At 35.1% G+C, this 21,454-nt stretch overlaps 1 protein-coding gene across 3 annotated transcripts in view; it reads right to left on the bottom strand.

The window, feature by feature from the left end:
* The window catches only part of NBAS (NBAS subunit of NRZ tethering complex), a 181,970-nt gene that overhangs the window by 34,517 nt on the left and 125,999 nt on the right, over positions 1 to 21,454 (bottom strand). For all 3 annotated transcript variants that reach the window (XM_075497913.1, XM_075497916.1, XM_075497915.1), the window contains 4 exons: positions 19,774 to 19,992; positions 19,315 to 19,517; positions 12,565 to 12,654; positions 10,052 to 10,247 (listed from right to left, as the gene is read on the bottom strand). In XM_075497913.1, coding sequence (XP_075354028.1) covers positions 10,052 to 10,247; positions 12,565 to 12,654; positions 19,315 to 19,517; positions 19,774 to 19,992 — 708 coding nt within the window. The remainder of the gene's footprint in view (positions 1 to 10,051; positions 10,248 to 12,564; positions 12,655 to 19,314; positions 19,518 to 19,773; positions 19,993 to 21,454) is intronic.

Genomic DNA, 21,454 nt, shown 5'->3' with positions numbered 1-21,454 from the left:
TTTCATTCTCCTCAAACTGTTTCAAGATGCCACACATCCCATCAGCCTTGATGTTAGACACATTACATACTCGTGACACAAAGCAAAACCACAAGCACATCTTGAAACATCTTATGGAGGAGGCCATTATCGATAATCTACACATCTCTATGTACACTTTTATGCAATAATTTTGCACTAAAATTGTAACTTCTGTTTGAGCTAGAATGCTTCCCAATAGACTTAGTTTTTTGACTTAAGTAAACAAGTTTAAGGTGTAAATGAGTAAACAAGTTTAATATCTTTCTGGTAAATTAGTCCCACTTATCACCTAAAAGGTAACTCTTCCTAATTTGACTTTATCAAGACTCCACTTATTAGATCTTGCCATGGTAACACTTGAATTTACAGCTTGTCTACACAGAGTTGTTGCCAGTTCCTATTCCTAATTAAACCCCTCTGACTACTCAGAGAAAAGGACAATACTGGAGTAACTTTCATATATACTTTTCCTTTTCCTATTCTTCCTTCCATGTCTGTTTTTTTGCCACGGTTAGACACAGAATACTGGGCTGGATTGGACCTTGACCTGAACCAGCATTGACATTTTATATATTCACACACCAATTAAAATTTACATTACGAAAACACACTGGGCCCACAATATTTTGTTATATGCAGTTTCCAAATGGAATTGAGGGGACACAGGGACTCAAGCAAGCTTACCATCTTCAATATGTGAAACATGTACTCTCACAAGGCAGATGAACAGGAGTCAATGAGGTCAAGCAAAAGTTGCTTCTCAAAAGATATATTTTACAGACTTCACCTCAAACTTAATGTCTCCTTAAAGTTCTTTCCCCAGTACTTATTGAAATTTTGAAGTTTAAACAATAATGTAATATAGCACCTTTCACTCTTATGTTCTAGCACCATACTGCCACGAACAGAGTTAAAGGCAATTAAGAAATATAATTTAAAGAACATATTTATACAGCACTAGGTTTTATATACTTTAATTCTAAAACATTGTGAATATTTAAATTCCAAAGACTTCCTAGAAAAAGGAATACTGCCAAATGACTGCTGCAAGGCACTGACATATATTGCCTCAGCTTCCTTACTCAGCATTCAGTCTTAGTACTGCACTTACTTCCTATTTTTTGGAAAGCCAATAAGAACTTTTACTGTTGAGAAAATCCATGGAAAGCTGTGGTTTAGATCATAAAAGTATTCATTTACTCACACCACTGTTGGATAAGAAAAGTACAATTTGAAGAGCACATACATGCAACTAAATTGTAAACCTGGCAAGTTCAAAGATTTCCTTTGAACTAAGTTACATAAAAAAAAAATTGTATGCCAGTGTGTGTCATTTGAGAAGTGCATCTTTCCTTTACCACAGATGAGCTTTACCTTCTCAGAAATATATTCCAAATATATTCCCCTCCTGGCAGAGGAACCTGTCAGTTTTAAATGAGACTTTTTCATCTTACTTTTTCCATCTGCCCAAGTTCACACGTGGATAATCCTACTTTCACTCCATTTTGGACCTTGGTGAATGGAAATATATTACATGGTAGTAAGTCAAATCTGAGAGATGGCAACTTTTTAAAAACTCTTCTACTGGGCTCACAAATGCCCCTGTACAATGATGGAATTTAGTTCTATTTCATGAAAAAACGCTGTAGGAAAAACACAATCTGGTTTGGAGCCTGGACCAATGTTGCAGATTAAATTCCCTCGCTTGAAAGAAGCATTTCTGAAGCTCTGCCTATGGATTTATCCCAAATAGTAAAAAGCAACAACTTTATCAAGGAATATCAGTAAATCTGTATGTTATCATGCAGTTCAGCCCATGTTTTCCACTTAAAAAAACAACAACAAACCAAAACAAAAAAAACCCCCCACCACGTTCAAAATACTGTTGATTTCCATTACGAGGAGGAATATAAGCTGAGACAGCAATGCAAAGGCCTACCTCACATCTCCCCTCCATCTGAGTTTAAGCCCAACAAGCAGACAGGAGTTCTTGGTGGAGCATATTCCAAGTCCTGAACTCACAAAGAGAACGTGGGCTGCCGTGACCTAGACTTCGGAAAAACAGCCACTGCCTGACAGACCAGAAAGAAGCATCTGCTATCAAAACAACAGTCTTAGAGCAATCAATACAAAATTAAAACTGAAGTCAAGAGTTTTGCATGACAAACTGTGTTCACAACCCATACCTTCTACCCCAAAGGAGGGAGAACTTTGAGGTCAGGCTTTCTTGCACTTACCCCCAAAGCTAGGCTTCACATATTAAAAATTATTATGAATATGAGTGCCGACCACATATGAAAGCCTGCTGCACACCCATACTAAAGGGATATGCATAATCTCACAGGTCAAATCCTGCTCAAACTGAAGCTAGTGAACAGGATAAGCAAGTTATGGGATTAAAGTTTAAAAACAAATCAACGAGAAGCCTACTGGTGATAGATTAAAAAAAGGCTGAGCCACATGTTGAGTTGTCTGTCTTGTACAAATACCCAAGAACTTTTTTATTCGGAACTGATTTATACATTGTTTAATTCCTTATCTGCTTTATATGCAGCTCACTAACACTAAGAAATGCATATAGATTCAGTAAACACAAATGCATTGCCTAATGCATAAAAATGTGTAACTCGTGCAGAAAATAAAATCCATTCATTTGTATTCTGCAGGAGATTATGTCCTAATCTGCAAATACATTTCAGCAAAGAGAAAACCTCTTAAGACAGTACATAGATATTGATAGGGAGGTAAGGGCAAATAAAGAAAAAAGTTATGCTTTTGAAAGATTTATATAACTAGCAAGCTAAAACTGAAAGACTATTAACATACATGTAATTTAAAATGCATATTGATTAGGTGCCAGTTAACAGGTAAAAATTTTGATCTATGTAAGTCATGGCTAAAACTAACATCTGTGCAACACAAGGGACTTAAAAACACTTAAGTCATTTTACCTGTATGTGCCAGCTGCTAATCATTGTTTCATATTTCATAATCTATGTACAATAGAGATACCCTACATTTAGAACACAAAAGGGTGTTGGAAGCTGCAGCCTGGAAATGACAAGATTTTAATCCTCAAACATTACTTGTAACTTTGAACTGTTAAATTAGCATCAGCCATTTCCCCCCATACCTTATACAAGTGGCTCTTCAATTTACCCTTTCTGATCATCACTACCATCAAGAAGCAGTGCGTGCACAAGCTCCCAGTATTCAACTGTATGTACAACTGGTGTGCTGATAATCAAAGTCTGCAATTTTTGCTAACACAGGGAAAATTATTTTTAAAAGCTGTTTTCAGGTAAATGAAAACTTGTCAAAATTAATCTTTCCAAAATGTCATCCTGCAGATAGGCTAAACTGACAAAGTAAAAGATGCATTTTTAAAAAGAACAACCCACAATAAACTAAGATACCCTCTTTAGGAACAACAGGTTGTTGATGTTGACTCCAATTTTAAGTAATATTTATTTAAGCTGTAAAAGTTGAAATAAATGAGTAGCTCTGCTGCAGCCACAAAAATAATCAGAAGGTGGTAGGCAGCATAATGCAAGTCATACTAAATGGCATTACGTAAGCACTGCAATCCGTGGTTTTCTTTTTGATTTGATGTAGTCAGTCCTAGCAGTCACAGTCATTATAGCCAAGTCCCTCTGTACTAATAGCAACAATGTGGAAAAGACCTTCACTTTCTCAATCAACATGAACTATCAGAAATTACTATGAAATAAGAACTATTTTAAGAATACCTGGGGGGAGCTCCTCAGATGATACAGAGTTTACAGACCTCTAAATAAATAGAAGATGGTTGATGGAGTAAGATAAGACTGTTTAAAAAAGTATGGCATCAACTGAACGTCACAGTTCTTAATACAAAATGCTCATTTAAGATATTAACGAAATAATGCCTAAAGAAAAAGAGTTTTACAGTTTACTTATATTTTCAAACGGCTTTTAACAACATGCTTGACTAGAAACCACTGAAGAACTTGATCTGCTAACAGGAACAAAACCAAAAAAACACAAACAAAAAAACAGTTTATGATCAAATGGTAAAGGTAAAAAGTAGAATTTCTCACGATTTTATGACTGCTTCTTTGCTTATATAAATTAAATGATGTTTTTGGAGGACTGCAAGCATTGAATAGATAATACTGAACACAAACGAGCTAGCTTATGTTCATCAAGGACACTGTAGAAAGAAACCTACAATTGACTTAAAAAGAATCTAGGCTAAGTAAATGACCATATGATGGCAAATAAAACGTAACAATGGTAAAGCCACCACATTTTAAAATATACTAAATTAGCCTCATCAAGTCAAAACAGGAACCTGAGCCTCCCTGAATGAAATTCAAAGACCTCTGGTTAATGTACAGCTGAAGTCAAGAGAGCAATCAAGGTGCTGGGATGCATAAGCATGGACTGTTAATTTCCACAAGGACATCACATACACTTCTTCAATTACAGGAGATATACTGCATATCACAGTGGATAAGATAGAGGGGAGAATAGTTACAGACATAGATAACACTGTGGATGAGGTAACAGGACTACCTGTTACCTGTTTACCTAGATTGAGCAGGCAAGAGAATAGGGAAAAAAATGATGGGGTACATAAAACAGAGCAGGGACTTTGATTTTTCTGGATTTTGCTATCCTATAAAACACAGAACACCGCCACATATCAAATCACATAAAGAGGTAAAAAAAAAAAAATCCTTTACAAAGTTTCAACATGTTTTGCACGCAATGCTGTATGGTGTACCAATGCCAAGCATTTAGCAAGAGACACCCAACGTTGAATCACAGTTCATCCACCAATTTCTTTGCAACATAATAATAGAACTCTGAATACATGACTAATGAGCTCTTAATTTTTCTGAAACTGAGATAGAAGCAGAATATGCAAGGTTTAAACCATTCTCCACTTACACTTTCATTACAAAAGACCTATTACAGAAAGTGAATTATCCCCCATGAATCCACTCCAGAGCACTCTTATCTTCCTCTGAAGCAACTGCTGCTAGCCACAGAATACCATAGTACCCAGGACTGGCATTCGAAACAGTCATGTTCACTGAAGCTATACTGCTTTTCTCTCGACTTTATCCGTTTTACTTGTGCAGTTAATGGAAAATATTTCATTTGCATCTTAAAGTATTTAATTAATCATACACACTACAATTTATGTTCCCAGGAAAAGTACATTTCACATGTTCTCATATGGATAAATTGCATCTTCAAGGAACGGAAATTAGTGTTTCAAAATATTAATTAAAAGTTAAATTAAATTTCTTAAACTTAATTTTTATGCATTACCAGTAGAGAAACAATGTCTCTAGAAGTATAAACAACACTGTTACAAATTTACTCATAGCTGATAGGACCATAAATCTTTCTTCTAATTAAGCATGTTTCACAAATAAAAGATGGCTGAGGATTAAACAGATAATGCTCCTTCACCTGTATTTTGCCACATCAACAACAGGTCATTGTTACCTGATAAATTACTTCAGCGAAATTACTTGGGAATTCTTAAATCTCACTCTGCTTTCCAAATACCTAGGTTTAAATGTAGCCGACACAAGTATAGGCAATGGGAAAAAGTTGAAAATCACAGGACGCTGAATTATTCCTATTGAGACCTTTCTTTATGAAGTCATATGAAGAAATACCATGCAAACAGATATACATTTTTCATATACTGGGAGAAGAGGGGTAAAAAAGCAATGGAGGCTTGACAGCCATACCCAAGTTCTCATAAGGTCATTATGTTAATGTAGACATTACTAAGGTTGCTGAGACACATGAAACTTGCAAATGGCATACATAAGTTGCGTATATGAAGGAAGGGCAAATGTGTGTGGAATGTCCACAACACAAATACAAATTAATCTGGCAATTTTTCAAAGCTAAACTTTAGGGGAAAAAACCCAGATAAAATAAGAAAGGTGCCTAAAGTTATAATCTTAAATTCATATTAGATATCCCTTCCAATTTTCAAAAATGCTTAGCCCTCAGAAGCTCTGTATACCCCAAGATTATGAAAAAAACATAATATAACAATATGAGGGGAAAGGCTAAATGAGATTACCTTCTCTAAATGACAAAGCTATTTGCATTTAAGTGGCATGCAAATAGTAATTACATTTTGCATTTGCATACTAATAAAACAATCCTTTTAAGACAAGGTGTGTCTTATAGAAGCTTCACAATTATTAACTTCTTGTCTTAAACTAACCCTTGGTTTACCTACAGAAGCTTTGTTAGTGTCACTGTAACTTCCTGGGGTAAAACCCTAACTCTTATTACTGTAACTTATGCCTTGTAACTGGTCACTGAACCAAACGACTAAGTATACACACATAACCTGTTAGTTGATACCTTACATATGTTAGACAGTGCTGTGAGTCATTACAGACTATATTTTTATATATTATATGAAAAGAAATGGATTTCCCATCTTAGATGGATAAAGCTAAAATTTGATATGAACATTCTAAACCATGTTTTTCTCACCCCCCCAAATTTTTTTTTTTTTTTAATATCTAAAAGTCAGTATTTTGGCCTGTATTTTTCATGCACCAGTTAACTAGAAAATTACAGAACCTGAAGAGCTCAGATAAAATTCATCAAGGGGATTAAAACAACGCATGCCTCCTCCCTCTAGTAGCGTGGGATGCTACTGGAATGTGAATTAAAGACTCTCAAGCCTTTGAAAAATGAGGACCCCTGAATTTTTAATTTTGTTAACTAATCATTAGAGAACTGGAAATTGCTGTGTTTCTGACTGTTTGATAGGTAGCTGCATCCATAAAGTACATTTTTAATTTTGTAAGAGCTGGCCTGTTTCCCAGCAGCACATTGATTTGTGGGACCACTACTTACAGCACCTAGAGCATAATTAAATATTAAGTCCCTCCTTGATGTATGCAAAGTCTGACTAAGAGGATTAGTAGACACACAGAGGGTGGCTTTCACACATTTTCTGGTAATTGAACACTGCAATATCATTGAACTTATCTTTACTCAATAGAAATTCACATTCATCCTTTACAATATCTGCTGCCCCTTTTTGTACCAAGGAATGGTAAAGGAAAAGAGAGATCCCCTAAGAGCACGTAAGAAATGTCAAGCAAGAAAGGATAAAACAATCTGGAAGTAAGATAATGAATAAATTTTTGAAATATTTACAATTAAAAGTTCATTAAAAAAAACCCCAAACACACGAACCCAAACCAAACCTTTAAATGCATTCCTCTACAAGCTAAAAATAGCATTTGATCCACCCCCCCCCCCCCTTTTTTTTTTTAACATGATCAGGGGTTTTACTACTTCACTGGATGAGAAAGGATGACCAAATTAATAAAGCTGTAGTGATGTTAGAGAAATTGATACCTACAGACAAGGCAGACAGACTGACATAGCAGTCCAGGAACATGTTTGAAAGATGTAATTCCTCATGTCTACTTTTTGTCCCTGCTTCACCCAGGATTACCCAGCAACCTGACAAAACTTTTAAATTGTGCTTCAACATCCCCTTCTATAGAATGAGGCTGCTTTTGAAGATCTTTGCACCTAAAGCATTAACTTGCACCTAAAGCATCAACTTGCATCAGAAACTTGCTTAATTAATGCTTTGCCTAAAGCTCAAACACAAATCTCTCTTTGCTTTTCAGCAGTCATGTAACTACTGAATTCTGCAGTGTTCTTCTTTCACTAACATAGCACGAAGGATTGTGAAATGTACAGTTTTCAATAAGCTATTTTATTATTCTACTTTCCCTGTTTGTTAATACACAAAATAAGTAAACTTAATCATCAAATAAGGTAATCACTTGCTTTTTCTAATATCAACTTGTAGACTAGAATTTGACATCAGCTGACTAGAAGAGAAAAAAAAAATAGTCTAAGTAGTGGATCACTCATTTGTTTTCTCAGACATTTGTGAAGAACTCTGAATTTCAATGACTGGTACCTAACAGACAAACCAATATGACTCTTCTGTCTAAATCACCCATTAGCTACCTAGCACAAAATATGAAAAACAAACAAACAAAAATATTGAAAACAAAAGGTTCTTATCTATCACATTTAGCTCGAACTGACATGAAAATTCAAATAATTTTTAAATATGTTCCAACAGAACTATTATAACTGCTATGTTTTCCTGCTCGAAACTAGGAGTATTCTAAAAATCCACCACTTCAGGAAACAGAAATTATTAACAGACTATATGGAGAGACCTAAACAGCCTGGAAAATTGGACCAACAAGAGTCACCCGAGGTTTAAGAGCCATGCTGCACCCAGAACAGCACAGGTGGGGACAGCACGGGTGGGGAGCAGGTCTGCTAAGAAGACCTTGGGGGTCCTGGTGGGCAGTGAGCTACATTTGAGCCAGCAGCATATGCAATGCATTCAATTAATTCCTAAAACATCACGAGACAAAAGCAAATGGATGTGAGTTTCATGTTGTAAAGTTATATACATTTTGACTTACCAGATTACAGGAGAAAATTTTTAAAAGTGATCTTATCTTAGATATTTCTCAAACAAGTGTAATGAGTCTCACAAGGCTTCTGTCAAATACAGGTTCTTTTTCTGTCTTCTACAGACATGGCTGAAAGCTATTATCTACCTGTAGCTTCATTCTTAAAGCCAGTTGAATCTTTTAGACTTGAAATGCTTTTGGATTGGAAAGTGGGTCACAGGCAACACAAATATTGACAAAGGACTGAACTGAAGATGAAGAATCCAATCACAGACAGACACCTGAAGAGCAGTTGAGGAGTTAAGCACTGGTATTATTGTGAATGCAAGAGAAAAAGTAATTTCTAAAGAAAGCAAGAGATGAGCATTTTCTTTTTCTTTTAAGATTTTTATTATGATTATTCCCTTGGATGATCTTAGCACAGTGAGTCCAAACTGAGATACTGCTTTTGTTCATATGAATATAAAATGGTTTTGTGCATACAGTTTTTGAGGAACTATTAGAAATACTCTATTTTAGTTCCATAAGGTCTTAGCATGGGGGGGGAGGCATTTAGAAAATGGATAAAAAGTAACTCTGCTTCTGAACAATTCTACATGCAGCAAGTGACACTCATCTGATTTCAAAATGGCACAAGCTTCAAAGGCAAGACTACTTCTTCCTGTTAAGCCTTTAGTATATTTTCATTGTACTTAGAAATGTAGAAGCTCTAAAAATATGTATGTTGATATTAAGCACTTCACCAAAATGAGTCACGAAATAAAGCAGTTAAAATATTAATGAATAACCAACAAGAGCCTGTTTGTATATATGGAATTTTTAATATTCTACTTGACAAACTCAAGCATTTTCACTCCTGAGAACATTCACTAGATGATCCTTATTAGTCTTACATCAACTTTGACATATACTTAAAAAATGAAAGTTAGGCATTTTGCTACCCTTTAATTCAGAAGGAAAGTTAACCTGTTTTAGACTTGAAAACTTGAACTAGAAGCACTCTGTCTCTCTTAGTTGGAAACAAATAAATATAGCTAAGAGTAACTTCTTTCAGCAATTATTTTACCTTATTTTTTTCCTGACTTTACACTGAAAAAGACTTAAAATTGTCACTTGGGCAGTTAAAGGTATGAACTGTTTTTAAGCAACTACTGTCTTTCAGTTGTTAGGTGCTGCCACTTAAGAGGCAACAGCACACTATGACCAAATGCATTCCCTATCAATTAAGTCTTTCCATTTCAAAAGAAAGAATATACAAAAACTTCAAAGTCGATACTTGACATGGAGGTGAGTCATTAGTGTTTAGTCAAGTTTGGTATGATGTACTCCTGATCCCAAACAAAAAAGCTGAGGAGTCCATTAACTTTGTTTTTCTAAGAATCATTATGTATTAGAAACCTGATTCAAAAGGAAGGTAGGATTAGTTCCCATACCAACAGGATGCATTGCACATATATTGCAAAACAGCATTTCATCATATAATCCGTGTACGAAAACAGTCTTATGCTATCATTTATAGCAATCAGTATCAATACCTTTGTTTCAGGCCAGCAAGCTCTGAGAACAGCTTGCGTCCTGAAGTACACAAGTAGCTTGCTATCCTCATCACTGAGATGGAAGGCTTGCTCCAGAATTTGCAATACTCTGATGCGAGGCTTCACTGCTAAAGAGTCATCACCACAGAAAGGTCTCAACCACTCCAGAAGGTCATCTGAAGTAACTACTTTCTCCCTGTAATTAAACAATACTGTGTTAAACAGTCTTTGGTAATCCCAATGAAAGTACTACATGTATTTTCAAAGCTGTTAACAAGTACATTCAATACATAACAAAGACATAACACTGGAAATGGAAGAGCTCACCTCTGTGAGGCTGCAGAAGAACTAGCCCTCATAAATCAGGTGCCTAAAGCTAAGTGGTGTAAGAACTTTTTTGAACTTCAAATAACCGTGTAATACCATAGAAATCCATATATGCAGTTACATATTCTCCCACGTACTACCTTGACTACCAATTGTATTGTAACGGTGCTGGATTTCAGCACCTGAAAATCCAAGCCTTTTTATGGTGTCTGGTCCTGACTGATGCCTGTACTTCCACCCCATCTGACTTCATGGAAAACCAGCTTGGCTGCTTGCATTTTAAGTATGACGTTTTTATATCTAATGCTTATTCATATTGTCCTATATTCTTTCTTTCCTTACAAATTCCTTCTTTAACGCTCCACATACACAAATTAGTTTATCCTGATTGTAGCTCTAGACATTCTTATTTTTTTCTGTACCATCTCTAGCAAGCTTGATTATTGTATGTTCTACTATGATGATTACAGAATGCCCATAATCCCTAGAAAGAAAAAAAAGAGATGTTAAAAAACGTAAGTTTTGGGGTTTTCCTGACTTGGCTAATTAGAAAAACTCCTAATTAAATCATTTGATTCAAAAAGTATTATACTATATTGTATTATATTGAATTTGAATTGTATCAATATTGAATATTGTATTATACAGAATACATTCTAACTGCATGAAAGCATTTACAGTAGACAGATTACCATGAACTCAACCAACCAGCTAGCAGTTGCAGACAGAATAATCTGTTATGTCCCTTAGAGGCTATAAACTAGCATGTAACAAATCAGTAAATGCTATTCTGCTATCTTTCAGTAGTATTTTAAGCAAAAGCTAATTTTTTTTTTCCTTTAAAAAAAAAAATCAAGAAAGTGGTTCCAGGTGGAGTGTGATTTATAACTAATGTTCCCTTATTTGTCTTAACAAGACAGACGGGAAAGTAATATCGGACAGAAAACACTAATTTAACCTGTCTTGCAGCTCTGAAATAATAAGCATTGACAGCTTAGGTTTTCATATTACAAGGTTTTCAATTTTACTTAGGCTTTATATTATCTGAATGATGCTGTTAGCTCAGAACTTCAGCTAAATTAGACATGCCTCTGTCGAACAGGTGGCAAACTGTAAATTAAAAGTTTGGGAATTAAGAGGACCTGCTGGAATATTTCAAGAGTTTTGTAGAGCTCACACCTGATGTTTATATATGTTTTCCTGAGGGAAAGATTTTTACGTTGTAAATTGAATAGCTGCGGTTTAAGGAGAAAAATAAGCACAAGTATTTAAATGAATGTAAACAATCTCCTGTAATCACAATGACTTCCACTCCAGCTTATTTTTTCAGCAGTTAAATGTTGATGAAGTATACAAATATAAGACTCCAGAAAGTGCATCTCAGAATAAAATAGTACCAACTCTCTCATTCTACCTTATAATATTGCAAATGAGATTTACTGTAGATTTTGACATCAATTCAGTGTACTTCAATATCCAGTATTTAACTGATTTAATGTCAGTGGAGAAGACTCCACACATCAGTGTAATTGGTTTTGTTGGCTACCAGAGAGTATGGGGTTTTTATTGTTATTATCATACGCGAGTTCTTAGTTTGTACATCTGGAAAGAAAACTGTTTGGTTTTTTTTTCTTGTCTTTACTAGAAATGCAATGGAAAACATCAGTGAGACCATTATGTGACCTGAAATAAGGACATCCCCCCAAAAGGAGAAAAAAATTGGTGAAGCATTATACTGCATTTGTGAAATTGTTTCTGCACTATACCCTACAAAAATTGAGAAATTTAGATATCTAAATTCAGGTATGTGAAAGTGAGTCTTATTAATCTAATTAGTCTACTAAACTGAAACAAAAGCAGTGAAGTACTCCTGGTAGATATACAATCTGTAATAGTCACAGCAGAAAAACCATTTTCTCAAATCACCATAATACATACTTATCTAAATTTTTGGTTCAGTGACTTGCTTTCTTCCAAATGATCAAGTAAAGGCTTCTGTCAGGACTCAGGTTTTGAACCTGATAAATGATAGCCTGTTCCAGAATAAAGTCTTAGAAAATTAAGCGCAAACCCATTATATATATCCATGAAGAAAAATCATCCATATTCAGTATCGTACTTTCAATGCTTTCATGAGAAGTACCTTTCAAAGTCTTAGCCAAAGAATCCATAGAGTAAGTTCTTACCCTTTCTCAACACTTGCATGCACTGCAGAAACAATGCCTTCTAGGATTCCAAGTGGATCTTTCACTGATGTAGATGAGCCACCATTTCCACTGTTAAGGGAAGACATAAAATTACCATAAAAATGGTCCTTAATATTGTATCTAATTCTATCCACCTATAGGATTGACATGAATTGTTCAATAATACAGCAATTTTCCACTTTCCCTGCTTAACTAGTACCTTTAACTTTATGTCAAAGTAATGCGAGGAGCAACAAGAAAAGAGTGGGAAAGAGAAATACTAAAATACTTAAGTGAAACTTGAAAGAAAAAGAATAGTTAAAATTTAGCACTTCTAACACAGATTAGGTCAGCAAAACATCCACATGTAAACTCATTACCTTAAAGATCTCATCAATATTGACTAAACAGATTAAAGGTTACACATCAATGTCACTATCTGTTCTTTTCAAATATCATCTTGCAGTATCACTATTGGTTTAAACAAACTTGCCTGTAACCTGATTCAGCAGATTTCTTTTCCCACCCCCTCTGAGATTCATTTTCAGTTGTATCAACCAGGTTGATGCTTACCACAACCAACAAAATTAAAAAGGAGGGAACACGTGGTCAAGAACAGCATGTGGGAAAGGGGAGAATTAAGCCATCCATCAAATGACATCCGCTATACGTGTGTAGGAACAGAAAAATGTGAATCACACATCAGACCTTCCAGTTACACGATAATGTTCTGCAGGTCAAAAGGCAGTAAATTTTGTAAAAAAAAAAAAAAAAAAAATCACTTTGGTAGGAAAAAAAGCTTCACTCCTAATGCAATGAAAGTGACATTTTCTGCTAAGATTTTCAGCAAAACAAACCTAAGATGTGACTTGGTGCTGAAAGAGGGAGGGATTTTGCACTGGCATTCCAGTAAAGCACACAGTGTCTCTTCATGGAAACCACTGCAGTGGCAATGATGCCTGGATGAACTAGGAAAAAACCCAACAGTTTTGCCTATCTTAAGAGTTTGTCAATGCTGTATAAAAGAAAGAGAAAGAAATGCAAATAGTTCCAATGTTAGTTTACTAAAGATGACTCAAAAACGCAGAGTGTATTTTCTCTACAGTTCATCAGCATACCAAAGCTCTTCTGCTACTAAAAATGTCAGCCTCTTCCTAGATGACCTCTTTAACAAAAATGAATACGTCCAGACTACTGCCCTGTCGTGTCTAAAGCCAAAATACACTGTATAGCCGATTGTAATGTGTAAAAATAACTGCAATATTTCACAATTTTTTGTCAAGAGTTATGAGAGTGTTTATAATTTTGTCATTTATTACTTCAGTAACATATATTGCCTAAAAAAACTATTATACTATATGGCATAGAGACCTGAATTTTTACAACCTTTAATGTCTTCCTGCATTCAGAAATTTCATCTTTTCTATTTTTGTTTTTATCTTAATAGGTGACCAGCCCTTCAGTGAACAACACTAGATTTAAAAACAACACGTGACTCCATTCAGAACAGATGCAAGAGAATTTGTTGCATGATGTAATCTTGGTTTACCTTAGTATACACATTTTATATTGCTATACTCCACTTATAAGTTCAAAATAGGAGTAGAAAGCTGGCAACATTTTTTCTCAAAAAACACTGTTACGTATGACTATGATAGAAATATCATTGTTAATACCAATACTATCATATGGCAGCTAAATAAATTTTAGAAGAGCGAAGTTTAAATCTAGATATTTTCCTAAACATCTTCAGAATATTTGGAAACAATTAAATTATAATTTGTAGTACAGAAATATCCAGGATTTTAGACTCCTGAAGAGGGATAACGTCTGTCCAAAAGATAAAATCTATTTTCACCCAAGAACACATCAAAAATTTCAGTTGAGGGGGTGTGGAGTGGGGGAGAGAAAAAGACAGACAGACAGAAAGAGTATTTTTCACAGAAAAGGAGACATGACAGAACTGAATGGTCTGTTAAAAAAAAAAAAAAGAAAAAAATTACATTTAGATTACAACAGTACTGCAGAAGTGTGGAAATGGTAAAAAGAGGAGCAATATTAAAGTAATCTTTTTACACAAGAAGCTACATGCATTAGAAGATGGCTTCAAAATTGTTTTACGATAAAAAAGCTAAGAAAATTTATGTTCCCAGAGTGAAGACAGATATAAGCCACTTCATTAATGTTCTGTTTACAGGCCAGATTTAACTTTTCCTTTATTATTATGCTTTTTGTGTTTTTTTCAATTAAGTTTGTAATAAAAAGACATCAACAAAGGGCATTAACATGGCATATCTAAAGAAAACTACAAGAATACTTATAAAGCTTACAGACTAAGAAGAGAATGATGATTGTCTGAAATAGAAAAGAATAGGACATGGGCTACAGAAATTGAGATCTTACTAGCTCTACTTACCCTGAATTATCTTCAGTGTACATAAGCAACTCTCATCTCAAAGGAGAATGACCAGCACACAGATTTTGGGTACCCTAAATTTTGGAGATTGGTTCTGAACAGTTCTAGCACTTGCTCTTCAAAACCCCTTCATCTCTCTAATTAGAAATTAAAGTCTTTAGCTCCCATCACACCCAGGCTCTGAGCACCTCAAAAAACTCGGGTCAAAAGAAACATATACATAAAAGTTAATGGGCATTTCTGAAAACAGAAAAGCACTGTTTCAGACAATACATCTGTGAAGCCAGTTCTCAAGTACAATAGATGTATGAACATTTACAGAAAGCTTCAAGTTTGTCATACACAGACAGGTACTGCTACTAAGCAGGAGGAGAGGAGAAAAAAGATGAAACTAAGCAGTAAGTTACAGTTATCTAGAATAAGAGAGTATTTTAAAAAGAAACTAGAAAGACTGAAAGCTAGCATTTTTTTAAGCTTAATATTGCCTTTACTCCGTAATGGTTAGAGAAACTAGAAAGAGATTACAGCTCATGAGACAAATAATCATGTCAAGTTTCCACAGATTGTTGCCGTGTTCTTTTCTTAATCATTAATGATTAAAAATAAGCAGCTACTAACAGAAACAAATATAATTAATGAAGGATTAGTCTTCCACACAGATTATATGCTATTTTATGCATGTTTTAAACAACAGAACAGGATTCAACATTCACCTCAAAACTCCTAAGTATGAGCCTGGTGTAATTACACTGATAAAGGCTTATTTTGGTTTCAGTTCAGCTTCAGAAAAAGTGATGCATATTTAATCAAGTTCCTCAAACACAATAAAATACAAAGAATGCTTGAAAGGAGAATAAATGAACTTCATCTAAATCTTTTAACCTAATTATGGTATTAATTGAAAATACTTGATATCGTCTTATTTCTCCAGTCTTATCTTCCTCTTTCGGTTTGTGCTTCCTCTAAATATCAGGAAAATAAGAAAGTAATATATTGTTGGTGTGATCGTTCAAAGCTGGGGAAAAAAAGTCATAATGCCAAACCATTATTTCCATCAGAAATACCATAAAATTATGATATCCAAGTTACAAAATTACTCTGTATGACCCCTGCTCAAGTGAGACGAGATAGTAAAAAAATCTTTTTTGTTTTGTTTTTGCTTCTAAGTTAGCTACTCAGTCTAATAAAGCTGGTTTTACCTTCCTTACAAAACACTGGCCATTAAACAAGAACTCAAAATTTCACTAAACCTTTCCTGCTCATTGCCTGCTGAATACTTCCAAAATTTCATGAAATGCTACATCCATCTGGACACCTAAGATAAGAAATTTAGGAGCTGCAAATGAAGGAGGCCATAACGTCTTCAATAGACAAACTGTCTTCCCTGGCTACCATCCACCAATATGCCTACAGTCATGCATCATGGAAAGTCACCAGCATATCATGTGAGTGATCTTAGGCAATGGTTTAAATTGAATCTTGGGTAAGTCTAATCAGACTACCATCATCACCACAATCTTTTGGGGTTTTTTCAGAAGTTCATGATTTCTACTGAAGAGGCAACTGATTTTATTTACTGTAGCTGTTTCCATAGGCAAACAAGGAACTGCCCAATGCATATGTCGTGTAAAGTATGCAGATATGCTCTGCTGGAGAGATTTTATACATAACAATGTAAGAGTTTCTACTTTGAATTTTGTGTGCCAGAACTAGAGAGTCAAGGGAGATAAAAGTAGTTAACAGAACTGGACAATACTGCTCTTGAAATTACAATATAGGTACCTAATATTAGGCAAATAACCGTATGTTATATTTAATAAGAAGTCCGTTTCTGAGAAGGTGTGAGAGTTTCTAAGCCTGCGATACTGTATGCTGTTGAAAAATGAAGCCAAAAAGTAACTTAATTAATCTTTCATAAAGGCAAGACTTTCTAGAAGGTTCTTCTGCAATAGTCAGTAAATATACTAATAACAAAAGATATTTTACTGTGTTTGAAGGGAGGTTGTAGTTATGAAACTGAAAGAAAGGATGCATATTTTCAATCACAGAAGTGGGGGATTGATGGTTAACTTCCAGGTAAATCACCAACACTACCATAATTTTTGACAGCCATACAGGCCTGTTTTGCTTATGGTTGCAATACCTTAATTACATTCCGTGTCACCATAGATACAGAAAATCCAAGTTGAGTGTTATAACCTTACAACTGCTACTTTGGCGGTTAATTGCCAAAGAAGGAATTTTCCAACATAATCTCTTTCAAAACTATTGTATAAAATAACCACACTGTATAACACATCAAAGCTCCAATAAATAAACTTGAAGAGTTTTCCCTTGAAATGATACATTTATTGAATAGTAGTTTCTCATTCCAGGCACACAGGAAAAGACTACTTTAATTGTCATTTTTGCCCATTAACCCTGAAATGCAAGTACTGCACCTTAACAGAGGGTGTTATGAATGGCAAGCTGAGCTAGAACTGAGCATGAAACAAAATCAAGGAAAAGCACCTTATTTCACTGAAAGGCTTTTCAAAGCATGCTTAGCTTTCCCTCACCTGTGTCCACATCCTCAGCATGTCTGCAAACATGTCCATAAGCAGGCATTTTTAACAGTTCTATATTCCCAGAGATGATTACATTCTCCCAAATGCCAGACGAACTAAACAGTTCGAAATTGAACGGCTGAAACTAAACGGCCAAAACAGTTTCAGCCTCAAACTTGAGAAGAAAAGCCGTGTCCCTTCTGGGCTATAAGACATGAAGTACAGAGGCTGCAGCTAACCAAACAGGCAGGACTTCAATGCAGGACTCTTCTCTCCTCCCTTGCCCAAGACATGACTAGTACTGAAGAAATGCACCACAACTACAGTAGTTTTAGACAGTTTCTCACAAGTGTTAGGAACTGCAATTTGGAAGCAAGACTATAAAGAATATAAAGACTATAAAGAATATAAAGACTATAAAGACTATAAAGAATATATTACACTAAAAGATCATCGTATTGAAGTTAATGCAAACTTTAAACTCACTTTTAACAAGATTAAGACAGTCAGCATCAACTGTATTTCATGTTCCTTTGTATCATCCAGGTCTTGCCCAGATCTCAACAGAATTGTTCAGGGATGTGTAAGTATAAACTCTGTGGAAGCTAGTTATTTTGCGTTTTCTGTTCTCCTAGCTTATTTCTCCATAATTTTAAAATAAGAGATGACTCAGTTTGGTGGGGTTGCACGAACAGGTTGGTTATTTGGTTTGCGTCATGGCATGGAAAAGACAATTGCTGAGGTTTGGTGCTGTGAATCCCAGAAAAAGATGGAGATGAAGCCTTGCTTCTCGTACAGTCTGTGGGATTGCTGATAGTATGATGGCACTAATAACAGCAAGAAACAGTAACAATGACAACACTGAAAGAGTTGAGCAAAACAAACCCCTTCCTCACATTTGAAACCTGTTTCTCTCCAAGAAGTTAGCAGTATTATTGTTGCTTCTCAGTGCTGTAGGAAGCATAAAACACTCACACTTGCTGTTTAATTTAGAGGTCGGGTGTGACACAAAGGGAGATGGAAGAAGAGCAAAAACTTTAAGAAGCATTCTTTACGAGAACAAAGAAGAAAGATGTATAGCCTATATTTTAATGACAAACACACACATTTTTCAAAACCTTGCAAATAAAAAAAACCTCCAAACCAAATGAACCCAAAAAATAGCTCCCAGAAATACCCCAGCAAGTTATTCCAAAGGTGGAAATTGTACTTCTTCCTGTAGGACTAGCTGTTGTGGCAACAGCCATTGCTAGGCCTCTACTGCCCAAGTAGCTGCATAAGCTCTTTTTGTACCCACCATTTCCAACAAACATGCCTTTTGCCTCTGTTTAAGAGGGAAGAACTATGTACAATTGTAAATTTGCCAAAAATTCGCAAGTGCACACACTGCAAACAATAGAACAATTGTAAATTGTAATGGAACAATATTGTAAAGACAAGGTTTTTAACTGAAAAGCACCCTCCTGTGAATAGGATGAGTTCTGTGGCTTGCTTTGTTCAGATTGCCCAGGCTTCTCAAACTCATAAAAATGTAACTGTCGTATCTGCATATGAAATTATAGGTAAACAGGAGCATAAACAATCCAAGAACTCATTACCTGTTTCTGCCCAATTTTCTGCAAAATACAGACATTCAAAGCAAACAAGTACTCACTACAAAAAAAATCAAATTAATCAATCAAACAAAAAATCTAACCCAAAACAACCAAGCAACCAAAAAAAAAAAACCAGAAAGAAAAAAAAAAACAGAAGAAAGGGTTTTGGGCTTAATTGTGGTAGTGTACTTACCTTAATGTACATACAATTTTTTTAATAGCACATTGGACAATATCCTTGGGAGAAAGACCTAGATCTCCAACAGCCACTTGTAACAACTGCTGTATCATGTCCAGGGGTTGACCATCTATACACATAGCTACTGCTTGTTCATGGATTTTTTCTTTCTCTGACCTCGACAAATCGTATAAATAGCCATACTTCTGTAGTGTATCCTGTGAACAGATAATTTTTGAACACGAATCAGTGTACTCTCTACTTACAGGGATGTATCATTCAGAGTCTTTCTTTCTACCAAGACTTAACATATACTATGAAAAAGAAAAGATTGATGGAAATGAATTTTCAAAAACCAGGTCAACAACAACAAAAAAGAGGTACAAAATATTAATAAAATATGACAGAAGATTGAGGTCCATCACTGTTAGTCATGGTAACATTCAAAAGAAGCATCTGATCAGTAATCAATACCTGTTTGCTGTTTTTCAAGTAAGTGATAAAACTATGAGTGAGTGTTTCCAGATGAGCAAGCGATCTCTGCAAGTGACTTAGAGTTTCTTCATAAGCAACAGATGGATTTTCAGTATCTTCCATGTCATTCTCAGCAGTTTTTTTTCTTGATTTCTCAGAAAGATGTTTGACTGCCTTAATTGCCTTCTTAGTCACTTCTATTCTGGCTTCAACTGGCAGCTGAAAAAGATTATTCGATATTTAATCATTCATCGTCTATACACTACTATTTGTATTACAGCAGTGTCTAGAGGTCAGGTGGCTCCACTGTCAGACAGTGCAGCATAAAACTAAATGAAGTATTTTATGAGAAACAATTTTATTTCGCATTAGTCATTTATTTAAAAAGGATCAGTATTCCATTACTTTCTTCTGTTGTCCTTCCTTTTATTGATGTTGAATCTGGCTCATTTTAAACCATATGAAACTTTTTTTCTCTAATTATATTTATGATTTTTGTGGACTGCCACCTTATAATCTTTGGTTTTTAATTCTGCATTGAGAGATGTCTGGGGATCATTTTACAAGATTAACTGAAAATCCCAAATGCTGAAAATTAAGGTTAGTTTTCTCAGGTTTACATCACTGTTTAAAATACATCCCTAAGACCATCATCATAAGCAAAAAAACCAGTAGGAAATCTACAACTTTTAAATCAATCTATTTAAATCACAAATTATAGAAAACAGCAAGTTACCATTCTGAATAACGTCTACAACTAGATGTATCTAGCCATTAAACTGAAACAAGGAAGTCTGTTCCCCCCCCCCCCACCCCTTACACTTCTCGGAGTTTGAATTTTTAAATAGAGTCATACATACACTGAATGAAGTTTTCCCCTACCCCTCCATCTAGCATGAAAGGGTCATTCCAGTGTGTCAGAATGGAATTTAGGACTTCAGAATGGAGCCTGGGCAACAACCACAGATTCCCAAGCTTCCAGAAACCAAGAGTATGTTAGAAAAGGATATAGATGGAAATACTCTTTATATAGACAGTACTTCCAGCAAACTGTTGTGCTTTTAAGTCAGGAAAGATACAGCTTCAGCTGTAAGTCCACAACAAAGTCTGAAATATTATTTTAAAAATGAATGCATAATTTGTTAGTTTTATAACTTCAAGTACAGTTCTAAGGATGCTTGCAATATGCTTTCTAATGGGTGGGGGGTCTCCTGTCTCCTCTGCCTAAACCCACAGCATTAGGTACTTTTAACATCAGGTGTTTTAGTTACTGGAATACTGGACAAAGACATACAAACCATTTTCAAGTTGAAATACACTAGGAAAAAAAGCTTGAGTCTGTATGACACATCAAATAGGAAAGAGGCTGAATTACCACAGAAAGAGGAAAATTAAACTGCTATAGCATTCTTCATAAGAAAGTCAAATTGATGTTTACATCATGAATTAAACTACCTACTTGTAAAGACACAGAAAGCCTGATAAGGATTAGTTCATGGAAAGTTTTCCAGCTTATATATTTAAATTATCTCCCACCCCCTGCAAAAACAAACAAACAAACAAAACAACCCAAACCCCCCGGAGTGAAAGATGTAGGGGTTACTCCTGTTTTTTAGTGCTGTTGCTGTGAGCCGCAGTAATGGTCTACTGGACATTTTTAATGGTAAGAGCAAAATGAGTG

Source organism: Mycteria americana, chromosome 3, assembly GCF_035582795.1.
Source record: "Mycteria americana isolate JAX WOST 10 ecotype Jacksonville Zoo and Gardens chromosome 3, USCA_MyAme_1.0, whole genome shotgun sequence".
NCBI lineage: Eukaryota > Metazoa > Chordata > Aves > Ciconiiformes > Ciconiidae > Mycteria > Mycteria americana.
Note: the sequence above shows the minus strand (reverse complement) of the source record. Positions and strands in the feature narration are given on the sequence as shown.